This window comes from Heterocephalus glaber, unplaced genomic scaffold (genome assembly GCF_053883595.1).
Source record: "Heterocephalus glaber isolate CG9 unplaced genomic scaffold, H.glaber_assembly_v1.0 deba00001564, whole genome shotgun sequence".
Classification (NCBI taxonomy): domain Eukaryota; kingdom Metazoa; phylum Chordata; class Mammalia; order Rodentia; family Bathyergidae; genus Heterocephalus; species Heterocephalus glaber.
In genome coordinates, this window is record NW_028258351.1 from 8,905,863 (window position 1) to 8,927,817 (window position 21,955).

The 21,955-nt window shown below is 36.6% G+C and overlaps 1 protein-coding gene across 10 annotated transcripts in view; it reads right to left on the reverse strand.

Moving 5' to 3' along the window:
- Nf1 (neurofibromin 1) overlaps nt 1-21,955 on the reverse strand; it is a 285,217-nt gene that overhangs the window by 12,491 nt on the left and 250,771 nt on the right. For 9 of the 10 annotated variants that reach the window (XM_087191932.1, XM_021248915.2, XM_021248918.2 and 6 more), the window contains 14 exons: nt 21,541-21,602; nt 21,192-21,306; nt 20,560-20,661; nt 18,733-18,873; nt 17,685-17,811; nt 15,927-16,058; nt 14,468-14,603; nt 12,354-12,511; nt 6,803-6,925; nt 6,292-6,422; nt 5,871-5,971; nt 4,458-4,600; nt 4,057-4,103; nt 2,786-3,002 (listed from right to left, as the gene is read on the reverse strand). In XM_087191932.1, the coding sequence (XP_087048058.1) occupies nt 2,786-3,002; nt 4,057-4,103; nt 4,458-4,600; nt 5,871-5,971; nt 6,292-6,422; nt 6,803-6,925; nt 12,354-12,511; nt 14,468-14,603; nt 15,927-16,058; nt 17,685-17,811; nt 18,733-18,873; nt 20,560-20,661; nt 21,192-21,306; nt 21,541-21,602 (1,735 nt within the window). The remainder of the gene's footprint in view (nt 1-2,785; nt 3,003-4,056; nt 4,104-4,457; nt 4,601-5,870; nt 5,972-6,291; nt 6,423-6,802; nt 6,926-12,353; nt 12,512-14,467; nt 14,604-15,926; nt 16,059-17,684; nt 17,812-18,732; nt 18,874-20,559; nt 20,662-21,191; nt 21,307-21,540; nt 21,603-21,955) is intronic. The other variant, XM_087191931.1, reaches the window with a different exon arrangement.

The window sequence follows — 21,955 nt, forward strand, 5'->3', positions numbered from 1 at the left end:
AGGAAAAGAAAGAAATCAGGATCCTTAGCTAAGTATAGTGGCACATGCCTGTAATGCCAACACTCTGCGAAGCTGAGGCAAAAGGATCACTGGTTTGAGCTGAGATTGGTCAATTTAGCAACTCAGTGAGACCATCTTAAAAACAGCTGAGGATGAGCTCAGTGTAAAGGCCCTGGGTGCAATCCCTGGTATCAGAAAACAACTAACTACCAGCCAGGAGTGGTGGCACATGCCTAGAATTCCAGCACTCAGGAAGCTGAGGCAGGAAGATTTCGGCAAGTTCAAGGCCAGCCTGGGCTACATATTGAGGTCAAGGTCAGCCTGAACTACATAGCATAGACCTTGTCTCAAAAAAAAAAAGAAAGTACAAAAACGACTATCACCACGAAACAAATGATCTTTTTGGCACAGTTAACACCATTTTAGCAGCTTAAGAGGTTGAGGCTAAAATTTGGTCAAAGTAAACCAAACTTTCAAAATGAGGGGACCATATAGACAGAGTCTACTAATTTGCATTTGTGTGTGTGTGTGTGTGTGTGTGTGTACATGTGTTTGTGTGGTGCTGGAGATCGAATGCATGCTAGGCAAGTGCTCTACTACTGAGCTATTTTTCTAATTATGATAAACTGTAGCAGTTGAAAATCATAAATTACAAATCAGAAAAACGGGAGTGCACTACAGAAGGACTGGGAAACTGAGGCTAAGGCAGACAGAAGTAATGAGATAGAAATAAATAAATAAATGAATGAATGAAGGACACAGGAAAGAGAAGGGAAAGAATATGAGAGAAACACAGGGAAGGCGGTGTGTTATAAAGAACATTTACCTTGCCTGTACACAAGAACTGTGTGATAAAGCAATTAGTGCTTCTAGAACTCAGTCTTCCCACGCAACATAATATTGTAAGTGTAGAGCTAAATTACCTGTATGGTGCCCTAGTTCAAAATGCTAAGAGTTCATGGGCAGAGGGGTGCACAGGCAGAGAAGAATTCAATGGCTACAGTATCCGGAAGAAAGTAAATTTTAAGTTCTGTCCTGGCCTGAAGAGCTGAAATGCTGATAATGGGCAGGACCATCGGCAGACACTAGGGCAGTGCTTCTCAAACCAGTGTAAAAATCACCTGGGGTGTAGAACACTCATTACTGCCTGAGCTTCACCCATAGAGAGCTATGTGTTAGAGTTCTGGGATAAGGCTCCAGCATCTGCTTTTGGCATCTCTTTTTCCTTTTCCTTTCTCTCCTCTCCCCCTTTTTGTGGTACTGGGAATTGAACCCAGGGCCTCCACATTGAGCTATATCCCCAGCATTTTAATATTGTTTATTTTTGAGACAGAGTCTCAATAAGTTGCCTAAGCTGTTCTCAAACTTGTGATCCTCCTGCCTCAGCTGCCTTGAGTGTGGGATTACAGGCAGGCCTCACCATGCCTGGCTAAGTACCATCTGGATTTCTAACAAGCTCCTCAATGATGCTGATGCAGCTGATGTGAGGCTATACTTGAAGAAACACTGTACTAGGAGTAAGTGATGGGGGTAAATGAACACAGTTACAGAGAAAAAGAGCGCACAGACTTCTTTTATTTCCTGGGGTAAAAAAGGATGATCTGTAAGGTGACTGATAAATAAATGCTGAAAGAAAGTTTAATGGTTGACTATCTTTTTTAACATAATATGAATTGGGTATTCTTCAGAACCTTCAAAACTACCACATAAACGGAAATGTTCATGCAATATGGGGATTATAAACTGGAGATTCTATTTATGGACCTTGAAACTCACAGAGTAACTTTATCATTTGATTCTTTAAAAAAATCCATACTAAGAACTATATAAACTACTTAAAAGAACTTTTCTCTATAGAATTGGGTATTTCATGAGTGAACTTTTCAGACAATGGAACAAACTTTAAACAATAAATCCTTCTTTAATTTTAACCATTTTAGAAGGAGCACTTTTCTAAACAGAAAACATAACCATAGAAGAAGCTTTCCTTCCTTGCCCACTGTCACCTCAACATACATGACAGCATTGGTTGCTAATACTTCTGGCATCGGCCAGAGTTGTATGAAATCATGCACTCTGACAACAATAAGCTCAGAGTTCTGCAGGTCGCTGCTTCTGGTGTCTCATGTATCTCAGTTCCACTCAAGCTATTAGCTATTATTTGCCAGTGTATCAACCTCTGAGTTGCAGGCTGGATTGGTATATTCTTCTCATTTGAACCAAATAGGGACTCTACAGTAAGGATTATTATTTATGGGCTTTAGGATGTTATTTTTTTTGAGATGACTTTTTTTTGTCTAGTAAATGCTACTTAATCCTAGATCTTCAGTCTGGTCTGTGGATGGGCTGGATGGCTAGGTTGTTCCTGGTAGCAAGTAAGAAGGGTACTATTAGACTTTGTATGTTTTTTTTGATCCAGTATGTTGTATCAGAAAGGAGCCTTTAGAACAATGTTTGCCTGTCTAGAAAGGAATTGTAGTTCTGTTCTCTTACAGGGTAATGCAGCTTAGGTTGCTCTTGTTGTCCAACTCTAAAAACTTATCAACCTTGGAAACCTATGTTTGTGAATACTACAGACATTTCATTGTCTTAACACAGCTTGTTGCAAAGTAGAATACTTTGCAGAGTAACAACATTGAATTTAGTTACAAAGTAAAGAAGAAATGTAAGATGAACCTCAAGAGGAAAAGGAACAAAATCTGCTATAATCTAACCACAAGGGAATTCCTAATGTTGGTATCTTAATATTATTGCCCAAAGTTATATAAAGATTATGTTTACTAACCTGGGGAATGCTGGGAAGTTGCAAGTGAGGTCATGGAATTAGAGAGGTTAAGGTTGGCAGTGATACTAAGCTGGCTCTGCAGGGCAGGAGGGTAAGGAGATGTGGGTGTCAGGAGGGACTCCTCACTGGTTTCTTCATCAATTCCAGGCAAGTACGTGTCAATCAAGGCATCAAGAAACTTAACAATAAGCTCAGCATAGTCTGGGATTTGTGTTTGCTGTAATGGAAAATAGGAAATTATTTAAGCTCCACTCTTTTTTAATCCCCTCTAAAGCCAAAAAAAGATTAATTCAATTTTTGTTTTGGGCTTAATTTATTTTTCTTCCTCTGTTTATATTATATTGTAATTTTTAAAAGGGAGTGGAGTAGTATTTATCGACTACCATAGGACTTATACCTGGGAATTTTATTCAGCTTCCCTTAATGCTTCCAGATGAACCTGCAATTTCTGAAAGCCATGTGCAGACAGGCTGAACACTGAGACAATAAAATCATCAAGAATGACATCCAGCCAACTTTCCAAAACAGAAAAAATGAGCAGAACATCATCATTCCAGCTGCTATTTAAATTCCACTAGCTAGACACCGTGAAGGGCTCAGAGGGTTATGGCAATCTAAGTACAAAAACTGCTGCAAGATACACTTAGACTCCTGTGACTTTAGGCCTGTTTTTTAGTGACAACATGTGCATATCAAGAGATTTAACACCCTTGTATCTAGAACACTGCGCTAGGAACTATAGGGGGAAGATACAGAAGTCCTGCCTTCAAGGAACTTCCATGAATTTGGAGAGAGCACATACAGAGAAAGAAATTAAATATGTATTTATGTAGCACTACATCAACTAATGCCAAAGAAAAAAAATGAATAGAGAGCAATGAATCTAGTCAAATACTGTTGGATGTAAACATGTTTTCATGAGGTAGATTACAACCACAGGTAATACTTTTTACTAGTCATAAGATATTTGAATGTGTACATTAAAATTATCAAATACATAGGGGTCTGTAGCAGAAAAGGTTTACAGAGGGTTATCACACCCTTCTGCAAAGTCAGCATAAAATTAGTTGGTTTTGAAAAATTAATGCATAAAGATATTAAAGATGCTGCCTCTTAGAAGAAATCTTGTGCTGAAAAACTTTTTCTGAAAATGTGTTTATTGTGAGTTGTTACTCTAGTTTTCAGTACACTGTGCTTTCTTAAAGCAGGCACACTAACATGGATACAAATTTTTGTTTTGTCAAAAATAAGAGAAAAACATGTTTTTATACCTTTGAGAAGGGTCCTGCAAACCGCCATAAGCCATTAAAACCAAAACCTGCAACAAATCAAATGTTACTCTTATAAGAGACATGGTATCTTTTAATGGTAACAGAAATTAAGTTGCACAGTTAATTTATAAAGCCTATGAATACACTGAAAACATTTTAGAATGAGTGTCAAAGCAGACTAAAACTTACTTAAAACAGATTCAGTATAAAACTGTATTTTAATAAAGTTGTCAAGCAGTTATCATATTGAATATATAATTATGGGAGTCAGAAAACTCCATATGGAGAAAGAAGTATGAACACTCCTATCCCTTATAAAGAATTCTGTAGTCAGTGCATTCTACAACACTGCACATGTTAGCAAGTTCATCAGTCATTCTTCTCCTGATACATTTATTTACTTTGCAGGTAAGATGTTTGGTACTGTGGTGGGGATTCTTCATGGTACACCACACTCTGCACGATTCCATGGATTGGATTTAACAAATTTGGATCTTGGCATAATGACAACAAGGTGTTGATCTTAGAGTCCAACAAATTATGCCTAAAAAAGTAAAAGTCAACAGAGAAATACTTTAGAGGATAATTAATGAAAAGATTTACTGAGAAACTAATTATTCAGAACAATGTGGCAAAATTAAAGAGACATGAGTGCTTTTAACTTTCTGTTGCTTTTCTGTATTTTTCAAATTTTCTGGTGTGTGTGTGTGTGTGTGTGTGTGTGTGTACGTGTGTTTGCTTTTTATTTCATCTTCTGTTTTGCTTTTAGTCACCAGGGGAAAAATGGTAAATGTAAACAACTAGTGGTGTCATATCACCGTGTTTAACTAACTATACATTATGAATGCTTTTTGCAAGACAAGATTGGCTTTCTGCTGCTTAGGACCATTTCTTTCTGCTATCTGCTGGTACGTAGTCAGGGAGTTAAGACTAAATTTAATATTAATCCATGCTTAATAAATGCTCAATCAGATTAAATTTTTTTTGTTTTTTTATTTTTGGTACTGGGGATCAAGCTCAGGACCTTGCACTTGCGAGGCAGGTGCTGGAACCACTGAGCTAAATCCCCAGCCTCAATAAGATTAAATTTTATGAAGGAAACAAAATTAGACTGGAAGAGATAGAATAACCATCCAATGAAATCTTAGGAAGAAATTATTTCTGACCTGGATGCACTCATTAATAAAAAGAACTAAAATCTAATTATATAAAATTTGAAAAATTTAAAATGTGATTAACCAGAAATAAAACTATGCTGTAGAGAAGTTCTCAATTAGAACAGAATATCCCAAGTTTCTTTGGGCTATTTAAATCTGAACACTTTGAGGCTAAGGTGTTAACAGAGAAAATTTACTTCTCAAATAGGAGATTAGTCTTGACTTCACTCAGCTGTGGATAAATACACAAGCTCTACTAAAAAGAAAACCAAAACAGGCATCAGTTTGCTCCAAGGCAAGAAGAATGTACAGTGCTCATCACGGTGAACCACTTAAATCAACAAGATTAAAAACAAAAGCTTTTCCTGATAGCTTAGCCACCATTTAGCCACCAATAAACCCACTATGTTTTGGTTTTTTGGTGCTGGGAATCAAAAGTGGGGACTTGTGCATCCTGAGAACATATTCTACCACTGAGCCACGCCCACAGCCTGCTTACACCACTATCTCTAAGCTAAAATTCACTACCACACTATCTCATTTTGCTATTTTTGCAACTAATGAACATTACTGGATAAAGTATTTCCTAAGCCTTTACCAAGCATTTGACATAAAGATAGGTACAAAGGTTAGTTAAATACAGAAGGAGATGCTTACACAACGGGAAATACTTTGGGGAACACAACGCTGGCCTCTGCTAAATATTCATAAAGAATTCGTTGATCAAATTCATCCGTGGTATATTTTACCAGCGTTGCCTGCGAAGATGCAGAAAAGTGAACAAGGAACATTTTTATTTTGTGACTGAATTGTCGCCTGTTTTGTGAGAAGCAGAAGACAATCTTCCTATCATGTTTTCATATTTAAAGGGGAAGAGGGGCTGAAGGGAGGGGAAGGGATTGGGGAAAAAAAGAAGAATCAAGATATACTATGTACAAATACAAATTCCCTATGATAAATGTGATTATTATGTACATCTAAGACATGCTAATAAAATTAATTTTTAAAAAAGGCTCCTAAGAGTAGACTGGAATAAAAATTTCAGTGGGAAAAACCCTTAAAAAGGCAAAATCCTTACTAATACAGTAAGAAGAAGAGCTTGGATCTTCGGATCAGTAAGTACTTCTTCATCCAAAAGAACATTTGATTCAGACACTGAAACTTTACGTAAATGTGGGTGCTGCTGTGATGAGGAAATCCTCTGAGTTTCTGCAGTAAGACATGGATTAACATGATCAGATGTATTAACAGAACACCTAGATAACAGCTTCACTTAGCGTATTTCAATGTTCTAAAATTAAACAGCATTTTGGTAGAAACTTAAAATATCAAAATAAATATACAGAATTACTATTCACCTATACAAAATTTTGGTTAGCTATTTACAATACTGTGTATCATACATATGATTACTTTTTGCACAGGTTTCAGGATAAATATCATTTTAAGGATCACAGAGTTTATCTTTCAAAAAACAAATGCTTCTATATAGCATTCTAAAGATTTAATATGGTTGGAAGGTAAATGTGGATTTGAGGTACTCTCCCACCTGTCAGTGACATAGGTCAATTATTAACTTTGTTTCTCACCCATTTCATAATCAGTTTCTGCTACTCTCCTCATTTTGGGGGGCGTTGTGATTCCTGATTCCATTTCTTGCCTTTTAGGAGCTTTTGTGTCTGATATCAAGTGATCAAAACTTTTCCTTGTTCCTAAAACAAAAGTTGCAGAACATAAATTCATTAACCATAGTGTCTATGAAAAAGAATATACTAAAAGAAAATGTTTGGACATCACAGTGCTTAAGCTTTCACATGAAGACCCAAAGAAAGCTTAAACATTATCTCTGGAGCAGAGTTTCTCTCCTTTATTCTCCATCTTCTCAAAGGGATAGGTTTCTGTCTGACAGGAGCACCTTACTGGCTCTAAAGAAACAAAGATTATATTCAACTACACTGTTGGTAAACCAAGTTCTACCAATAAGTACAAGTACTGATAACAAAAATGGGGGTATCCACTGTTCAGTAGCAAAGATCAACTATATCTGAACAGTCTTTTCAATTTAAGAAATTCTGCTGGTGCCAAAAATTAGTCATTAACATATAAGAAATTTCCAAATGTAGCCAAAAATTAAAGTTTGATTTTAATTCCTCAAGATTTGAGAAGATGACATGCATGCCTGAAAATACCAAAGAACAGATATATGGGAAATGCTTTGAAATGAGTTTCTCCAATCATGTATCACATTAATGTTTAAGTATCTTTCTCTTAAAGTAAAAATATTAAAATTAGATTATTTGAAATTTATGTATTTTTGTTCTTTACATTCAAAGACTTCTCATTCCTCTTAAAGCAGGTCTAGGAAAAAAAATTTGGCCAATCACATGTTTGGCTGGTATCAGTCTGGGTCTGACTGGACCCCTCAAGGAACTCTTTCACTAACGTTACAAGCCTTTCTGTAGTAGTACATGGTCAGAACTATGCCTCAGTTTACCATTTTGAGATAAAATTGAAAGTTCTACCTGTAAAAAAAAAATCTAGCATACTTCTAACATTCTTTTTTAAAAGGCTAGAATTGAAACCAATACAATAATATCTGATAATTGAACACTTGACAAAAATGTTTTATTAGCGTCAAGTATTAATACCAATAAATATTTATAATAGTCATTAATATCAAGGTCAAAACAATCTCGTTTAGCCTCCTCATTTCTTGCAAATAGAGGAAGCCATGAGCCATTAAATAATTATCCTGAGGTCACATGACCAGGGATCCAGTTAATAATCAGACTGAAAACTAGGTTTGTGCTTTCCATACTGCCCAGGACACTACTCTCTGCATTTAGTTTCCCAACTTTCCTCATTCTTTCTTTTTATTTTACTCTGTGCATTCTTCCCAGGAGGTTTTCTTCTGCATCCACAGCTCAACTGTCTATGAGCTAATCGATTCTAAATATGTCATTTCTTCACACCTCTTTTCCTTAACTCCAGATTGATTTATCTTTTCGTTTCTGTCTTGGATATCCTGAAAGGATCTCAAATATAATTATCAACCAACCTAAATTTACATACATGTCCTGACTTCTATGAGTAGAATCATTATTGAGCCAGTTTTTTTCCCCTATCCTTTTATTTTTGATGTATGTGTATTATAGTTAAAGTTTCTTATAACTAGCATGTATTTGGATCTTTTAAAATTTATTTTTAAAGGATATATAAAAATTATATATATATTAATGGGGCACCTTAAACATCATATAATTGTTTAGGTCAGGGTAAATACAACTATCTCTTCAGACATTTACCTTTCTTGGGGGTGGTGCTTAAGGTCTTGCTATGTAGCCCAGACTGGGATGAAACACAATCCTGCTTCAGCCTATGGAATGCTGGGATTATGGGCATGTGACAACACTTCCAGCTCATTTATCATTTCTTTAGGGTGAAAACATTCAAAGTCCTTTCTTCTGACTTTTTGAAATGCACAGTGTGTTACTACTATCTATATCTACCTTACTGTGTACTGTGTAACAGCATACCAGTGTTCTTGCTCCTATCTAACTGTAACTTAGTACCCATGATCAGCCTTTCCCCAACCCTCCCTCCCAGATAATCTCCCCACCAGTCTCTCAATGTCTGTAAGATCACTTTTTTTTTTGGTACCGGGGATTGAACTCGGGTCCTTGTGCTTGCACAGCAGGTGGTGAAACCACTGAGCTAAATCTCTGGCCCCTCAACTTTTTTTATATTCCAGATATGAGTGAGAGCCTATGGTACCTGTCTTTCCCTCACTTATTTTTACTTAACATAATGATCTCCAGTTCTATCTATGTCATCACAAATGACAGGATTTCATTCTTTTTTATGGCTGAAGATTATTATATAGATGTACTACATTTGTTTTATCGATTCTTCAGCTGATGGACACTGAGGTTGTTTCCACTTCTTGGCCACTGTGCTTAGTGCTACAATACACATGGGGAATAGATGCCTATTCAACACATGACTTCATCTCCTTTGGATATATGTTCAGTTGTCTTGTCTTTTCTGTATTAGAAATCTATCCCAAATCTGATTCTTTTCTGTTCTTCCAAGACTCTTATCTTTTTAAAAAATAAATTTAATTTTATCCCATTGCTCCCCTCAAGCCCCCTCCCCTATGTACAAAAGCTTTGCTTCTATTTTCACGTCCCTTCCTTACTTTCTCCCTCCCTCCTCCCCTGTTCCCCTTCCCAATTGAACACTTTCTTCCCATTTCCCAACATGTATTATACATTTTAGTCCTTATTTCCACTTTCAGTTTCTCACACCAGAGAAAAAATGTGGTATTTAAACATGTGTGTCCATGGGCTCACTTTGGCAGCACATATACTAAACATGTGTATCCAATTTATCTCACTTAAGGTCCATCCATTTAGCTATGAATGTCTGAAGCTCATCCTTCTTTATGGCAGAGTAGTACTGCACTGTATACAAAAACCACATCTTCTTATCTACTTGTCAGCTGATGGGCATCTGCACTGTTTCCAAGATTTAGCTATTACAAACTGTGCTGCTATGAACATGAGTGTATATATATCGCTGTGGTATGATGCTTTTAATTCTTTCAGGAAGATACCAAGAAGAGGTATAGCTAGGTCAAATGGAACTTCTAGTTTTAGTTTTTTGAGAAATCTCCACACTGGTTGCACCAGTCTACACTTCCACCAATAGCAGAGAGGGGTTCTCTCTTCCCCACATCCCCTCCAGCATTTGTTACTGGTTGATTTCTTGATAGCAGCCATTCTTTCTGGAGTGAGATGGAATCTCAGTGTTGTTTTAATTTTATTTATTTATTTTTTGGTACCAGGGATAGAACTCGGGACCTTGTAGCTGGCAAGGCAGGTGCTGGAACCACTGAGCTAAATCCCTGGTCCCCTCAGTGTTATTTCAATTTGCATTTCATGAATGACCAGTGATGTCAAACATTTTTTCATATATTTAGTTGCCATTTTTAATTCATCTGAGAAGTGTCTTTTCTTTTTTCTGGGGGGGGTGGGGTACCAGGGATCGAACTTGGGATCTTGCGCTCACGAGGCAGGTGGCAGAACCAATGAGCTAAATCCCCAGCCCTATTTTCAGATGCCCATTTTTGGACTTGGTCTTTAAATGAGTGGGGGAGGTCTGATTTTTTTGAGTTCTTTATATTTTCCCACTCTACAGACTGCCAAGACTCTTATCTTTTTGTTTGTTTGTTTGTTGTTTTTGGTACCAGGATCGAACTCGGGTCCTTGTGCTTGCGAAGCAGGTGGCAAAACCACTAAGCTAAATCCCCAGCCCTTTTTTTCACTTCTTTTTTGTTTGTCTGTTTTCAAGACTCTTATCTTAATGCAGGACTATACTAATTTTTTTTTGGCCTATACTAATTTTTATTTGGCCTGCTGTCTCAGTCTCCTAAATGGTCTGGTTGCCAAAAATCTCTTCCTATTGCTGCTAGACAGACTTTTTCTCTACTTAAATATCTCTGCTGCTTACTTAGTAAGGCTAAATCTTTCTCTCTTTTTTTTAAGTCTAAATCTCTTAATATGGCACACAAAATCTTTCAAATTCAAGTTCTGATCCTTCTTTAATCTTATCTTCTATACCAGTACCCATGATGCTATGATCCAGTGCTAATTGTTTTCCTAACTTTTTTCTTCATTCTATTCCTCCTCTCTTGAATGTTTACCCTTCCTTTTCCTCTAGCTACCGGGTAAGCATATATTAAAACTTATGACCCAACTTAAAGGTTATCTCTTCTCTGCAACTTTTCCTAACTTCTCCAGATCCTCAGTTTCCTCCATCAAAACATATCACTTTAATGGCATCTGGCAGATGCTGCTGTCATCAGCTGATTCTATGTCTTAGCCAAGAAACTATAAGCCCCTCTATGCAGCGACTATCTTTTTCACTAAGAATATGGATTAAATGAATTTAATATGGCACTTTTCGGAGGTTGGATTTTCATTTATAACTTCCTTTGCATGACAATCAGAATTACAAAACACAAGTAACTAGGAAACTCCTAAAAGATTTCTTAGGGCAAAGTACCAACAGAAAGGAAACCAAACAAAAGGTAACAGAACTATGTGACCAGTAACAGTAACTACCATTCATGGTTTCTGTGCCTTTCATGATCTACTGGCAGGCTAGCTGTGGTACAATTTGCTGTTTGTTCACTAATTTCCTTATGAACACAAACATCTTTCCAATACTGCCTCATGATACGCACATATGTTTGGTAACTGAAATCCATCGAACCATTCAGTTTTGGTTAATGAAATACAGATACCAATATATTCCAGTTAACAATTAAAACTTTAGCTAATGGAATACACAGCTGTTTTGCATTTCTTCTGAGGTGTGAGATGGACTCAGTGGGCTCTTTCAGTTACTTTCAGTTACTGAAACTGGAGAGGTTACACAGCATTTTAGGTGTATTCTCACCGATGTTGATGCAAACAATCTTAACCTTCAAAAATCAATCTTGTATTTACTATGTATTGCAAACATTTACTAATAAAAAATTGAGAAAAAAGAATCTTATAAAAATTAAAAATATAATATCTTTTCAAAGACAACATGGTAAATAGTATTAGATATTCATACTATACTGACGTATTCTGCTCTCAAAGGATAATTTTGGGAAGTACTATATCATTAAAGCCTCGAGTGCAGCAACACTCTTCCTTTCTTATAGGTATCTATGGCTCTTCTATTCTCATAGCCTGCTGCCCACCCAAGGCAGAACAAAACAAGAAGAGCCACAGTATTTAGTCAAGAAGTTGGGGGAGGGTGGGAACAAAGGTCCAATTCTCATTTCTCTATACCAACTGATACAGCTTAACTGATTTATCAAACTCTCTTATAACAAGCATAAAAAACTTTGCTACATCAAAGTGGAAAATTATGATAATCTTTTTTTGGGGGGGTACCAGGGATCAAACTGGGGACCTTGGGCTTGCGAGGCAGGTGGCGGCACCACTGAGCTAAATCCCAGGCCCAATAATCTTAAGCAGTTTCAAATAATTTTTCAAGAGTAAAAGTGTGTGATTTTTTTCAGAATAATAATCATCTTAAAAAATGTACAAAAAATACCACTCTACAAAATTAAGATAAACTAACCAAGCAATTTCTTAGTGTTGGCCTGAGAAGGCTGCCCCATGTCCAAGCTCATGGATTTCCTGGCTCGGGGACTGGTCTGGCCCACAGTTGGATAGGTGGCTGCAAGGTACCCCTCAGAACCTTTGGGAGAGGACCATGGTTGGTTCTCCTTCAGTGTCCTGAGAAATTTAAACAGTGGAGAAGAGTTAGGTGACGAATACAATCATTGTTGGCCTATTCTAAGTAGCTACTCTATTTCCCAATGACAGCAATTAATTATAAAACTGCACTTTAAAGGTTTTACAGTACAAACACTGAATGTATTCCCAGGAAGCATCAACTTTTTTGCCATGGTATCTTATGCACAACAGATACTCCAAAATGGTAAACAGGAAAAATTATATTGCATTCATTTTGTTAACTGATTGCTTTCCTTTCTTTCTATTTCCTTTCCTCTTTGTCCTTCTCACTCCTTCTCTCTCCTCCACCACAATTTCTTTTTCTCTTTCTGGTGCTGGGATTCAAATCCAGAGCTCACACATGCTAGGCAGACCCTGCACTGAATGACATCCACCCCTTATTAACTTTTTACACTGACAAATAAAAATTGTATATATTTATGGTGTACATGTTTTAAAATATATATACATACGCACGCGTGCGTGTGTGTGTGATGGCTACATCAAGCTAACATATGCATTTCTCACATACTTAATATTGATTTAGAGTGAGAACATTTAAACTCTACTTTCAGCAATTTTCTTTTTTCCCTGCTGTGCTGGGGATAGAACCCAAACAATTTAAAAGTGTACAGTACATTTTTATTAAAGATAGTCACTATGTTGTATAACAGATCTCTTGAACTTACGGCACTTAATTAAGTAATTTTGGTGCAATCAGAGATTGAACCTAGGAGCACTCTACCACCGAGCTACATCCCTATCCCTTTTAGTTTTTCATTTTGGGACAGGTTCTCACTAAGCTGTTGGGACTGGCCTTGAACTTGTGCTCTTCCTGCCTCAGTCTCCTAACTATCTCCTAAGTAACTGTGGCCACACAATTACAAGTGTGTGCCAACATGGCTGGCTTTGCATTAATTTTTTAAATCAGAGAAAGTCAAGTCAAGGCAAATAAATTTTTGGTTTAAAAACCAAGAAAATAAAACTTTAAGTTCAACTCTGACAGGAGGAAAAAAACTCACTTTTCCCTTTCCATAAAAAAAGGACATATCTTAAAGAAATATATTTATGGGAACGATGAAAGAGTAAGACTACTGGAGTACAATGTACTCTAACAGAGCTCCAAAAATATGGAAAACTTCTCCATACATTGTTAAAATCCGAGTAGAAAATTGTGGAGGGCTTTTTATGAAAATGCAGGATGTTAATTAGCTGAATGATATAAGTTGTATAAATTACTTTTTTTTGAGATAGGTCTTGCTATGTAGTTCAGGCAGGCATTGAACGAGCATGATCCTCCTGCCTCATCCTTCTGAGTGCTGGGACTATAGGTGTGTGCCACCAGCCCGGCAATAGGTTAATTTTTAATGTCCAACACTGTATCTAAACCTTTAAAATATTTTAAACAGAAAATATAGAAAAATCCCTAAATGATGTAATTTTCCTTACATGATGTAATATATGTTGTACTGAAAAATATACTGCTAAAACCATGTAACAATGGACATAATTATATTATCTACAACCATACTATAGAAATTTTTCTAATAATTTAGCATGTTATAAATAAACACAATGAATGTGTGGGCATGTACATGTTTTTATAAATCTGTATAGCTTAGTTTCTAAGCATGTACTATTGCTTATATTTAATGTTATTTCTAGGTCCTTTTCATACAACCCAACACCTTCAAAATCATGTTTTCGTTATTCAAGTGGTTTGTGCTTAAAATAGACAAACTAATGATAACATTAGAACAATTAGATTAGAAGAATAACTTTCTTACTACTAACACATAAAATACTGCACATTTATAGAATGGGTTTTGAGTTACATACACTATCCAGACTTATCTTTAGATTCCCTTCTATATTACCTTCTAGACTACTCTGCTGTTTGCCTCCATCGAAATGGAAAATGGAAAACTGATTATAAATATGTAATTATGCACTTACCTATAGCTGGGGTCACCATGATGAATGGGATATATATCCATAGGAACATTTTCCATTGAAATATCTGTAAGAAGAAGGGACTTTCTATGTTTGAGGCTGCAGCGACTTCGAACCTCTTCAGACACTGTAAGTAAAGCTGAAAGGAAAAAAGGGCAGATTTTTAAAAAAGTGTAACAAATTGCAAGTGTGATCTAAAATATTTTTCTTACAACCTCCTAAAAAGGATAAGGCCTGTTAAATGTGGATGTAAAGAGCCCTAGAGAGGAAGGAGTATGAGGTATAGGGGTATGAACACTTAAGGACAGACTTTTGCTTATCTTCAAGGGTTTGCAGTCTGTTTTGAAAGAGTATATATAAACATGAGATATAAGAAAAGGTTTAGGGGCTGGGGATTTAGCTCAGTGGCACTGTGCCTGCCTTGCAAGCACAAGGTTCTGAGTTTGATGCCCAGTACCAAAAAAAAGAAAAAAAAAGAAGAGATTTAATAAACACCTTATTTTTTCAAGTGCTTGAATGTATAATTGGTCTCCAACACAAGAAGTAAGCAAGCAAGGCAGGTATTACTAAGTGCACTGAGGAAAAATACAGTGAGATATTAAATGATTTGTGCAAGGTTGCATGGTTCAAAGAAAAAACTTGTCACAAAAGGAAATCTGCCAAACTAAGAATCAGCACTTTCTGTCCAACAACTATGTTTAAGAACTATATGACAGGGGTGGGGATTTAGCTCATGGCACCATGTCTGTCTCGCAAGCTCAAAGTCCTGAGCTCAATCCCTGGTACCAAACAAACAAACAAACAAACAAAATCCCCAAAAACTGTATGACATAAAGTGCTAAGTGTTGCTGAGTAGAGAAACAAAAGTTAGGTAAGAGCAAATAGGGAAGGTTTGATGGAATGGTGGGGATGGGGCAGACATTCCAGGTAAAATGGCATAACAAATGAAAGTCACTTGTAGGAGATGGCAAGTAGATTAGCTTAAAAAAGCCCATCCAGTTGGAGCATAATAAAAAATAAGGCTTATGAAATTTAGATAAAGGAGAAGAATAGAAGAGGATTGTTTAAGGGCCCAGGATGCTAGGCTGAGTTGTTCAGATTTTATGACAGACAGTAGGCAGCCACTGTACTACCCTAAACAAAAGATGACAAAGAGAATACATGTCAGATTTTTTTTTGGTACCGGAGATCAAACTGGGGACCTTGAACTTGTGAGGCAGGCAGCAGAACCACTGAGCTAAATCCCCGGTCCTACATGTCAGATTTTAACACAACTCTTTCCTAAGGAAAAATGTTTTGGCAAAACTTAAAAAACTGTAAACATTACCAAAACACTGGACTATGAACTCTTTCTGCTAACAATTAACTAGCTGAAGGATGTATAAATAGATATTTGTATCTTTCTGGTGATCCTAAAATACAGATGTGATAAGATTAATTTTGTCTATTTTGTTTTTTTTACCTGCTAGGTAAGCCACGCTCTGTGTATTCACCTCAAATTTATCACAGTTTCTATGTTTATTAACCAAAGTTAGTAGTGTATGCAAAATTCTGACTGTTCTTGCCACAATAGCAGGTGAAGGATGCCTGTAACCTACAAAAAACAGAAACAAATAAAAAGTTAATTTATTCTATGAAGAAATATTTGAACTCTTATTCTATGATGAGCAAGTCTGCAAGGAAAGGAAATATAAATGATCATTCCTATCTTCCAAAAACAGTCATTTGTACAAGCAAAACATACATACATGACCTGTTAATTACATACAGGATTAAGTACTAAAATGTATAGAACAGAATAATGTTAAGAAGGTACCTCAGGAAGAGGAAAAGTAAGGAAGATAATGGTATTTCAGATATTTGATTCCTTAAACCAGCACAGGGATGTCAAAAAACAAAACAATGTATTGGAGTTTCCCTTAAGATTTCTTTGAAAGTACAGTTCTATTACTGAATAATTCTTTTTTAAATTAAAAGAAAAAAAATCTAATGACATAGGAAACATATGCTCTACACATGCAAAAGAAAGGCTGGATTAGAAAGTGATCTTCAAGCTGGGCTTGGTGACACATGCCTATAATCCCAGCACTTGGGAAGCTGAGGCAGGAGGATTGCCACAAGTTCATGGCCAACCTGAACTGCATGGCGAGACTGTTTCAAAAAAAAAAAAAAAAAAAAAAAAGATATTCAACAGGTTTTGATCATTAATATCTTTCCATTTTAAAATAGGGATTTGAACACTGAAAATATCTAATACTCTTTTAGAAATATGGAATAAACAAACACTTTATTAGCACATTACTAACAAGGGCTGCAGCCCTTGTCTTGGTATCCTGCAGTAAGTGTAGTATCTGCTGGGCAACGCTTATTTACTTGAGAGATTAAGACTGTCAATATTTTCTGTACAAATTTCACAAGGATGTCAAATCAAATTCACAATGAATGAATATAAATAAAATAGGGGAACATCTAGAACCTCTCAATCTAAGAATTATTTAAATGGATACAAAACTGTATCCAAGCTGTATGTCAAGCTGTAGCTTGACGCTGTGTTGCCTCTGACCCACAAGTATATGCTATCCTGGTTATCTGCAATCTCTGGCCCTACCTGTGCCATGTTAATATACCATGGCTATCAAGCTGTGAAGTCAGCAATGATGAGTAAAGCCAGGCTAAAAAATGAATGAGCGCTGAAGAACAGCTGGAGATTGCTGGGTACAATCAATACAGAATGTGGAGGAGTGGTGCTGGGGACCAGAAAGGTAAGGCCGAATAATGGTATTAATCTATACACTAGAAACATGTTGAAGAAAATCTGTGATTAAATTCGTACAATAACACTTCCAAATATAAATTTATCAAAAAACATACTGATTTATAGTCTGCCTTATTATGGTAATCAACAAAATATGTAAGCACTATTACTAATAACACAGCTATTTAAAGGCTCAGTAGTTTTTTTGTGGTAGTACATCCCCAGCCCTAGTGCTAGAATTTTATGAGAATCAACTCTTGCTTTTTTAAGGAAATCTGATATTTGATATTGAAATAAAGCTCTTTAAAAATATGTATTGAAGAAAACACAATTCAATAAGGTAGATATTGTTTACATTGAAAGTAAAATATATGGGCTGAGTTATTTCAAGTAACCAATTATTTTAATTACTTCTAGCTTCATGATAGTGTTTCACAAGAGCATTCTGATATAGGGTTTCTTTACCTTTTAAGAGGTGTCCAACCAGTGCAAAGTTAAAGTTAGAGTTGAAATTGAGTCCAACAAAATGATCCATTTGCTTACAGTGCCATTCCAGAGGATTTCGGATAGCCATAAATACTTCTTCTGGACTCTATTAAAAACAATCATGAGATGGTTGATGGAGTTCACACAGAAGCTCGCTCATTCATTCATTCATTCATTCATTCATCTCCTGGAAATCTATTTGCATCTGTTTTACGGATTCCATTTGTTTCCTATGTTGAGATTCCATCATGTTCCTCAGCTCCTCTCTAGATTTATTAATCATGTCTTGCACTAGGACCACAATTTCTCCTGTTATCTGAGAAATTATTTCTGATTTCATTCTTTCCAGATCCCCTTTTGTTGCCAGTTCAGTGAGTCCAGGTGGCTGAGTATCAGAGTGTTCCATCTCATTTCCCTTTAGGGTTGCTGTAGGTGATCTGGAAGTCTGGTTTTGAGACTTATTTACGTGTTTTCTCATTTCGACTGGGGGGACGGGGGCGTGCTGTTGGCACCTGCGCAGCTCACCTCCTCTGAGCTGGGAGAGGTGGAACAGGGGCTGGGAGCAGCGGGACAGAAGGCGGCCCTAAAGCTCTTTCCTCTGGGCTGGGAATGGCGGGAGGGATCCGAACTGGATCCAACTGGGACGCCTTGGGGCTCTTTCCGCCTGATGGGGGGGGGGGTTCCCTATCTCCAGTTTTGAAGTCACCTTCGGAGGCTTCCTCCCAGTCCTCACTTGGCTTCCGCGGAGCCTCCCATTCATTCATTATTTACTTTTGTTGAACTCGGGCTTGAACCCAGGGTGTCAGCTAGTGAAGTGCTCTACTACTTAGCCTTTTTTTTTTTTTTTGATACCGGGGATCGAACTTGGGACCTTTTGCTTGTGAGGCAGGTGGTGGCACCACTGAGCTAAATCCCCAGCCCTATATTCATATTTCAGCTATGAACTTCTTGATTTTAAAAGAACCATAATAAAATAAAAAGGAATATTAAATGTGAATATAGGAATCCCAAAGGAAAGCTTGCTTACCTTGTCATTGAATATTCGGAGACTATCTAAGGTGTGCAGGTTTTGCTCCAGCAGGGCAGTGCCCGCTGAATACAAATTGACCTCATCCAGCTGCAGCACAGCCACGGCCACCCAAAAGAGGGCTTTGTGCAGAGGGGAGTCCTAGTGAAGAAGACATGTTTCAGCTTAATAAGACAAACCATCAAATAGTCTTCTTTATGCACACTATAGCATAAAATGAAGCCGTCTACCTCACCCAATTATCCATGTTTTCTCTTTTGTGAAGGTAAATATATAATAAATTCTCTGTCTTTTCCTTATAAGAAAGAAACTGGTAGCTGGGCTGAGAAGCTTAGCAACTTCTTTCATTTTTTTCCTATTCTGGATTCTCAAATCCAAGCGCTAAGGTTTGCTGATCTTTCTGGAGTAATCTCTTTTGTATTTATTACTTTTTCCTTTTCTCTCTGTCTCTATGTCTCTCTGTCTGTCTGTCTCTGTCTCTCTCTCTCACCGTTCCCCCCTCCCCAATACTGGGGATTGAATGCAGGGCCTCACTCATGTTAGGCAAGCGCTCTACTACTGATCTATATCCCTAGCCCCATTTCTTTCTTATTGCTAATGACACTACCTCATGCCAACCTTCTTTATTCTAAATGTTGATTTCTTCTGTCTCCAGTTCCTCTCCATTCTAATGAACTGTGCACTCCAGTACTAGAATGATCTCAGTCCTGCTTTTGACATATTTCTTTTGTCTGCCAGAAAATTTCCAAATTCCTTTCTGAAAAGCGTTTAACGATAACATTTATTGTATCCAATCTTCACAACCTCCTCTCTACTTTTTTGGCAAGTTTCTTCGTAACTAAAATGGTCCACCCACCCTCATGCCCTTCTTGTTCAGTCCTCCTGCTGTACCTTCACTGCTTAAGGTTTGTTCCCTTTCTCTACACTAAATCCTATCAATCTTTCATTTAAACTCTATCCTTTCAACTCTTGTTACTATTATTACTATACTGATCTCTTGCTGCTCTGAACTAAAACTGTATTTTACTGGTAATCTGATCTATTTGGAACTGTGGTATGTAAGAAAATATAAGGACTGTAGAGTCAGACAGCCCTGGATTAGAATCATGGTTCTATGTTTTATTAGGAATGGAATTCTGGAAACGAGTCTGAGTCCCATTTTTACTTATATGACGGGGATAAAAGAACAATTTTATATTATATAAGATTAAGATGTTTGTAGGTGGGAATGGAATAAAATAAAATTTATTTAAAAAAAAAGATGTTTGTAGAATGTTTAACTTTACCAGGGACATAATAGGTATTTATTTTTCAGTAATCACCTCTAAGACTGGCACACCTTTGCTGAGGATTAGATTTATTTCTCTCAGCTTAACATTTCTCCACAGTTATGATCATTAACTAATATACTAAGTATTTTACTTAGTTTATCATCTATCCACTCCTCAACCTCCACACCTACCCCAGAATGTAAGCACCATGACGGCAGGCAATTCTATTGGCTTTGTATATCTCTAGCCTCTCAGACAGTACCAAGCATATAGCAGAGGCTCAGTTAATAGAAGAAAGAATTAAGAATATATAAACCCATCTCTTCTTTAGCATTGGTGGGATAAAAAAAAATAGCTGGCATCTGAGAATGCACATTTCATACTTATTCTTCTGCTAATGTAACTCCTTCAAACAACTAAATTTTATGATAAGAAATTCCACTTTAACTACAGCCTTCTCTTATTATTGCTTCTCAATCCATTTTCTGAACTCTTTAAAAGATCATGTAACCTTGACACCAAAAGAATTAAAACTCAAGTTCTATACAATACTTACCTTATTAAGAAGTGGCTGTAATTTGGTTAGTGCTATTACTGTAGCTTCTATCAGAACTTGACTGTTGTAAGTATCAGGTCCTTTTAAACAACTCTCAAGTGCCTTTTAGGGAAACAGAATTCTTCATTTTACTTTCACTGAAATAAAACATTAACTCTAAAACTGAACCTCACAATCAGTTTAAGAACATTTACTGTACTTATTTGGTAAGTATCAGAATTATTTCTAACACAATGGTGATCTTGTTAACTAGTGTAGTACATATTTGGTTTCTTATTTTTTCAAAGTTTCTAGATTGTATTCACATAGGTAAAACATTATTACAGTAATTATAAATTATGTAGCTCAATATAAAACTATAGTTTTACTATGTAATTAACTGCTTTAAAAACTGATTAAACAATAAGGGTACCTGCTTAGCAAAACAGGCAAAATACTTAATTTTCTTTGAAAGACATCTAAAGAGCATTTCTTCAAAGAATTACAATAAGAAAAATAGTAAAACTCATTTTTAAAGGTTTAATAAACAACATATAAGACATTTTGTTAAATCTAAGTGACTTTTAAGAAGTGGAAGACACACTTTCCAACTTGGGAACCACAAATATTTGGGGGGAGGGAGGGAAAAGTACCTTGCTAAGAATACGGATGATCTGCTTTATCTGACCATGAGATACTCGTTTGCTAATACAGCCAAAGACCACAAGAGCTCTTGGTTGCAGGGATGGATTGTACTGGAATGCAAATCTGCAATTAAAAAACCCAAAGACTTCATGAAAACCTTTGTGTGTGTTTATAGAATACACTAAATAAGATACTCATTATGCACTAATACCTTGTTTTCTTTTTTTTAATTGCAGGGATAAAAACCCAGGGCCTTGCACATGCTAGGCAAGTGCGGTACCACTTAGGCATGCATTCAGTCCCTATTTTTTCAGTAATACATATACTTTTACAACTTATTTTTAATTTGGGACACACCTTTGGGCTAGTTCTGTCCACTGGTCCAGCCACTTGCATGTTGGAATATCTCTCATACATGCCTGGGGGTAGGAGGAGAAAATGTTCAGTATATATGTGTACATACATTTTTAAAGAAACATTTAAATAATGTTCATTATAATTCATTATAATTATAGTTCATTACTGTAAACACACAACTTTTTTCTTTCTTTTTAGTGGTACTGGAGATTGAATCTAGAGGCTCTACACTGAGCTACATCCCCAGCCCCTTTTTAAAATTTTGAGACAGGGTCTCACTAAGTTGCCCAGACTTGGCCTGAACTTGTGATCTTCCTGCCTCAGCCTCCTGGATTGCTAGGATTTATAGGAATGTGCCACCATGCCTGGCTATAGATGACGTTTATGTTACCAATAACATATCCCGTGAAAGTGT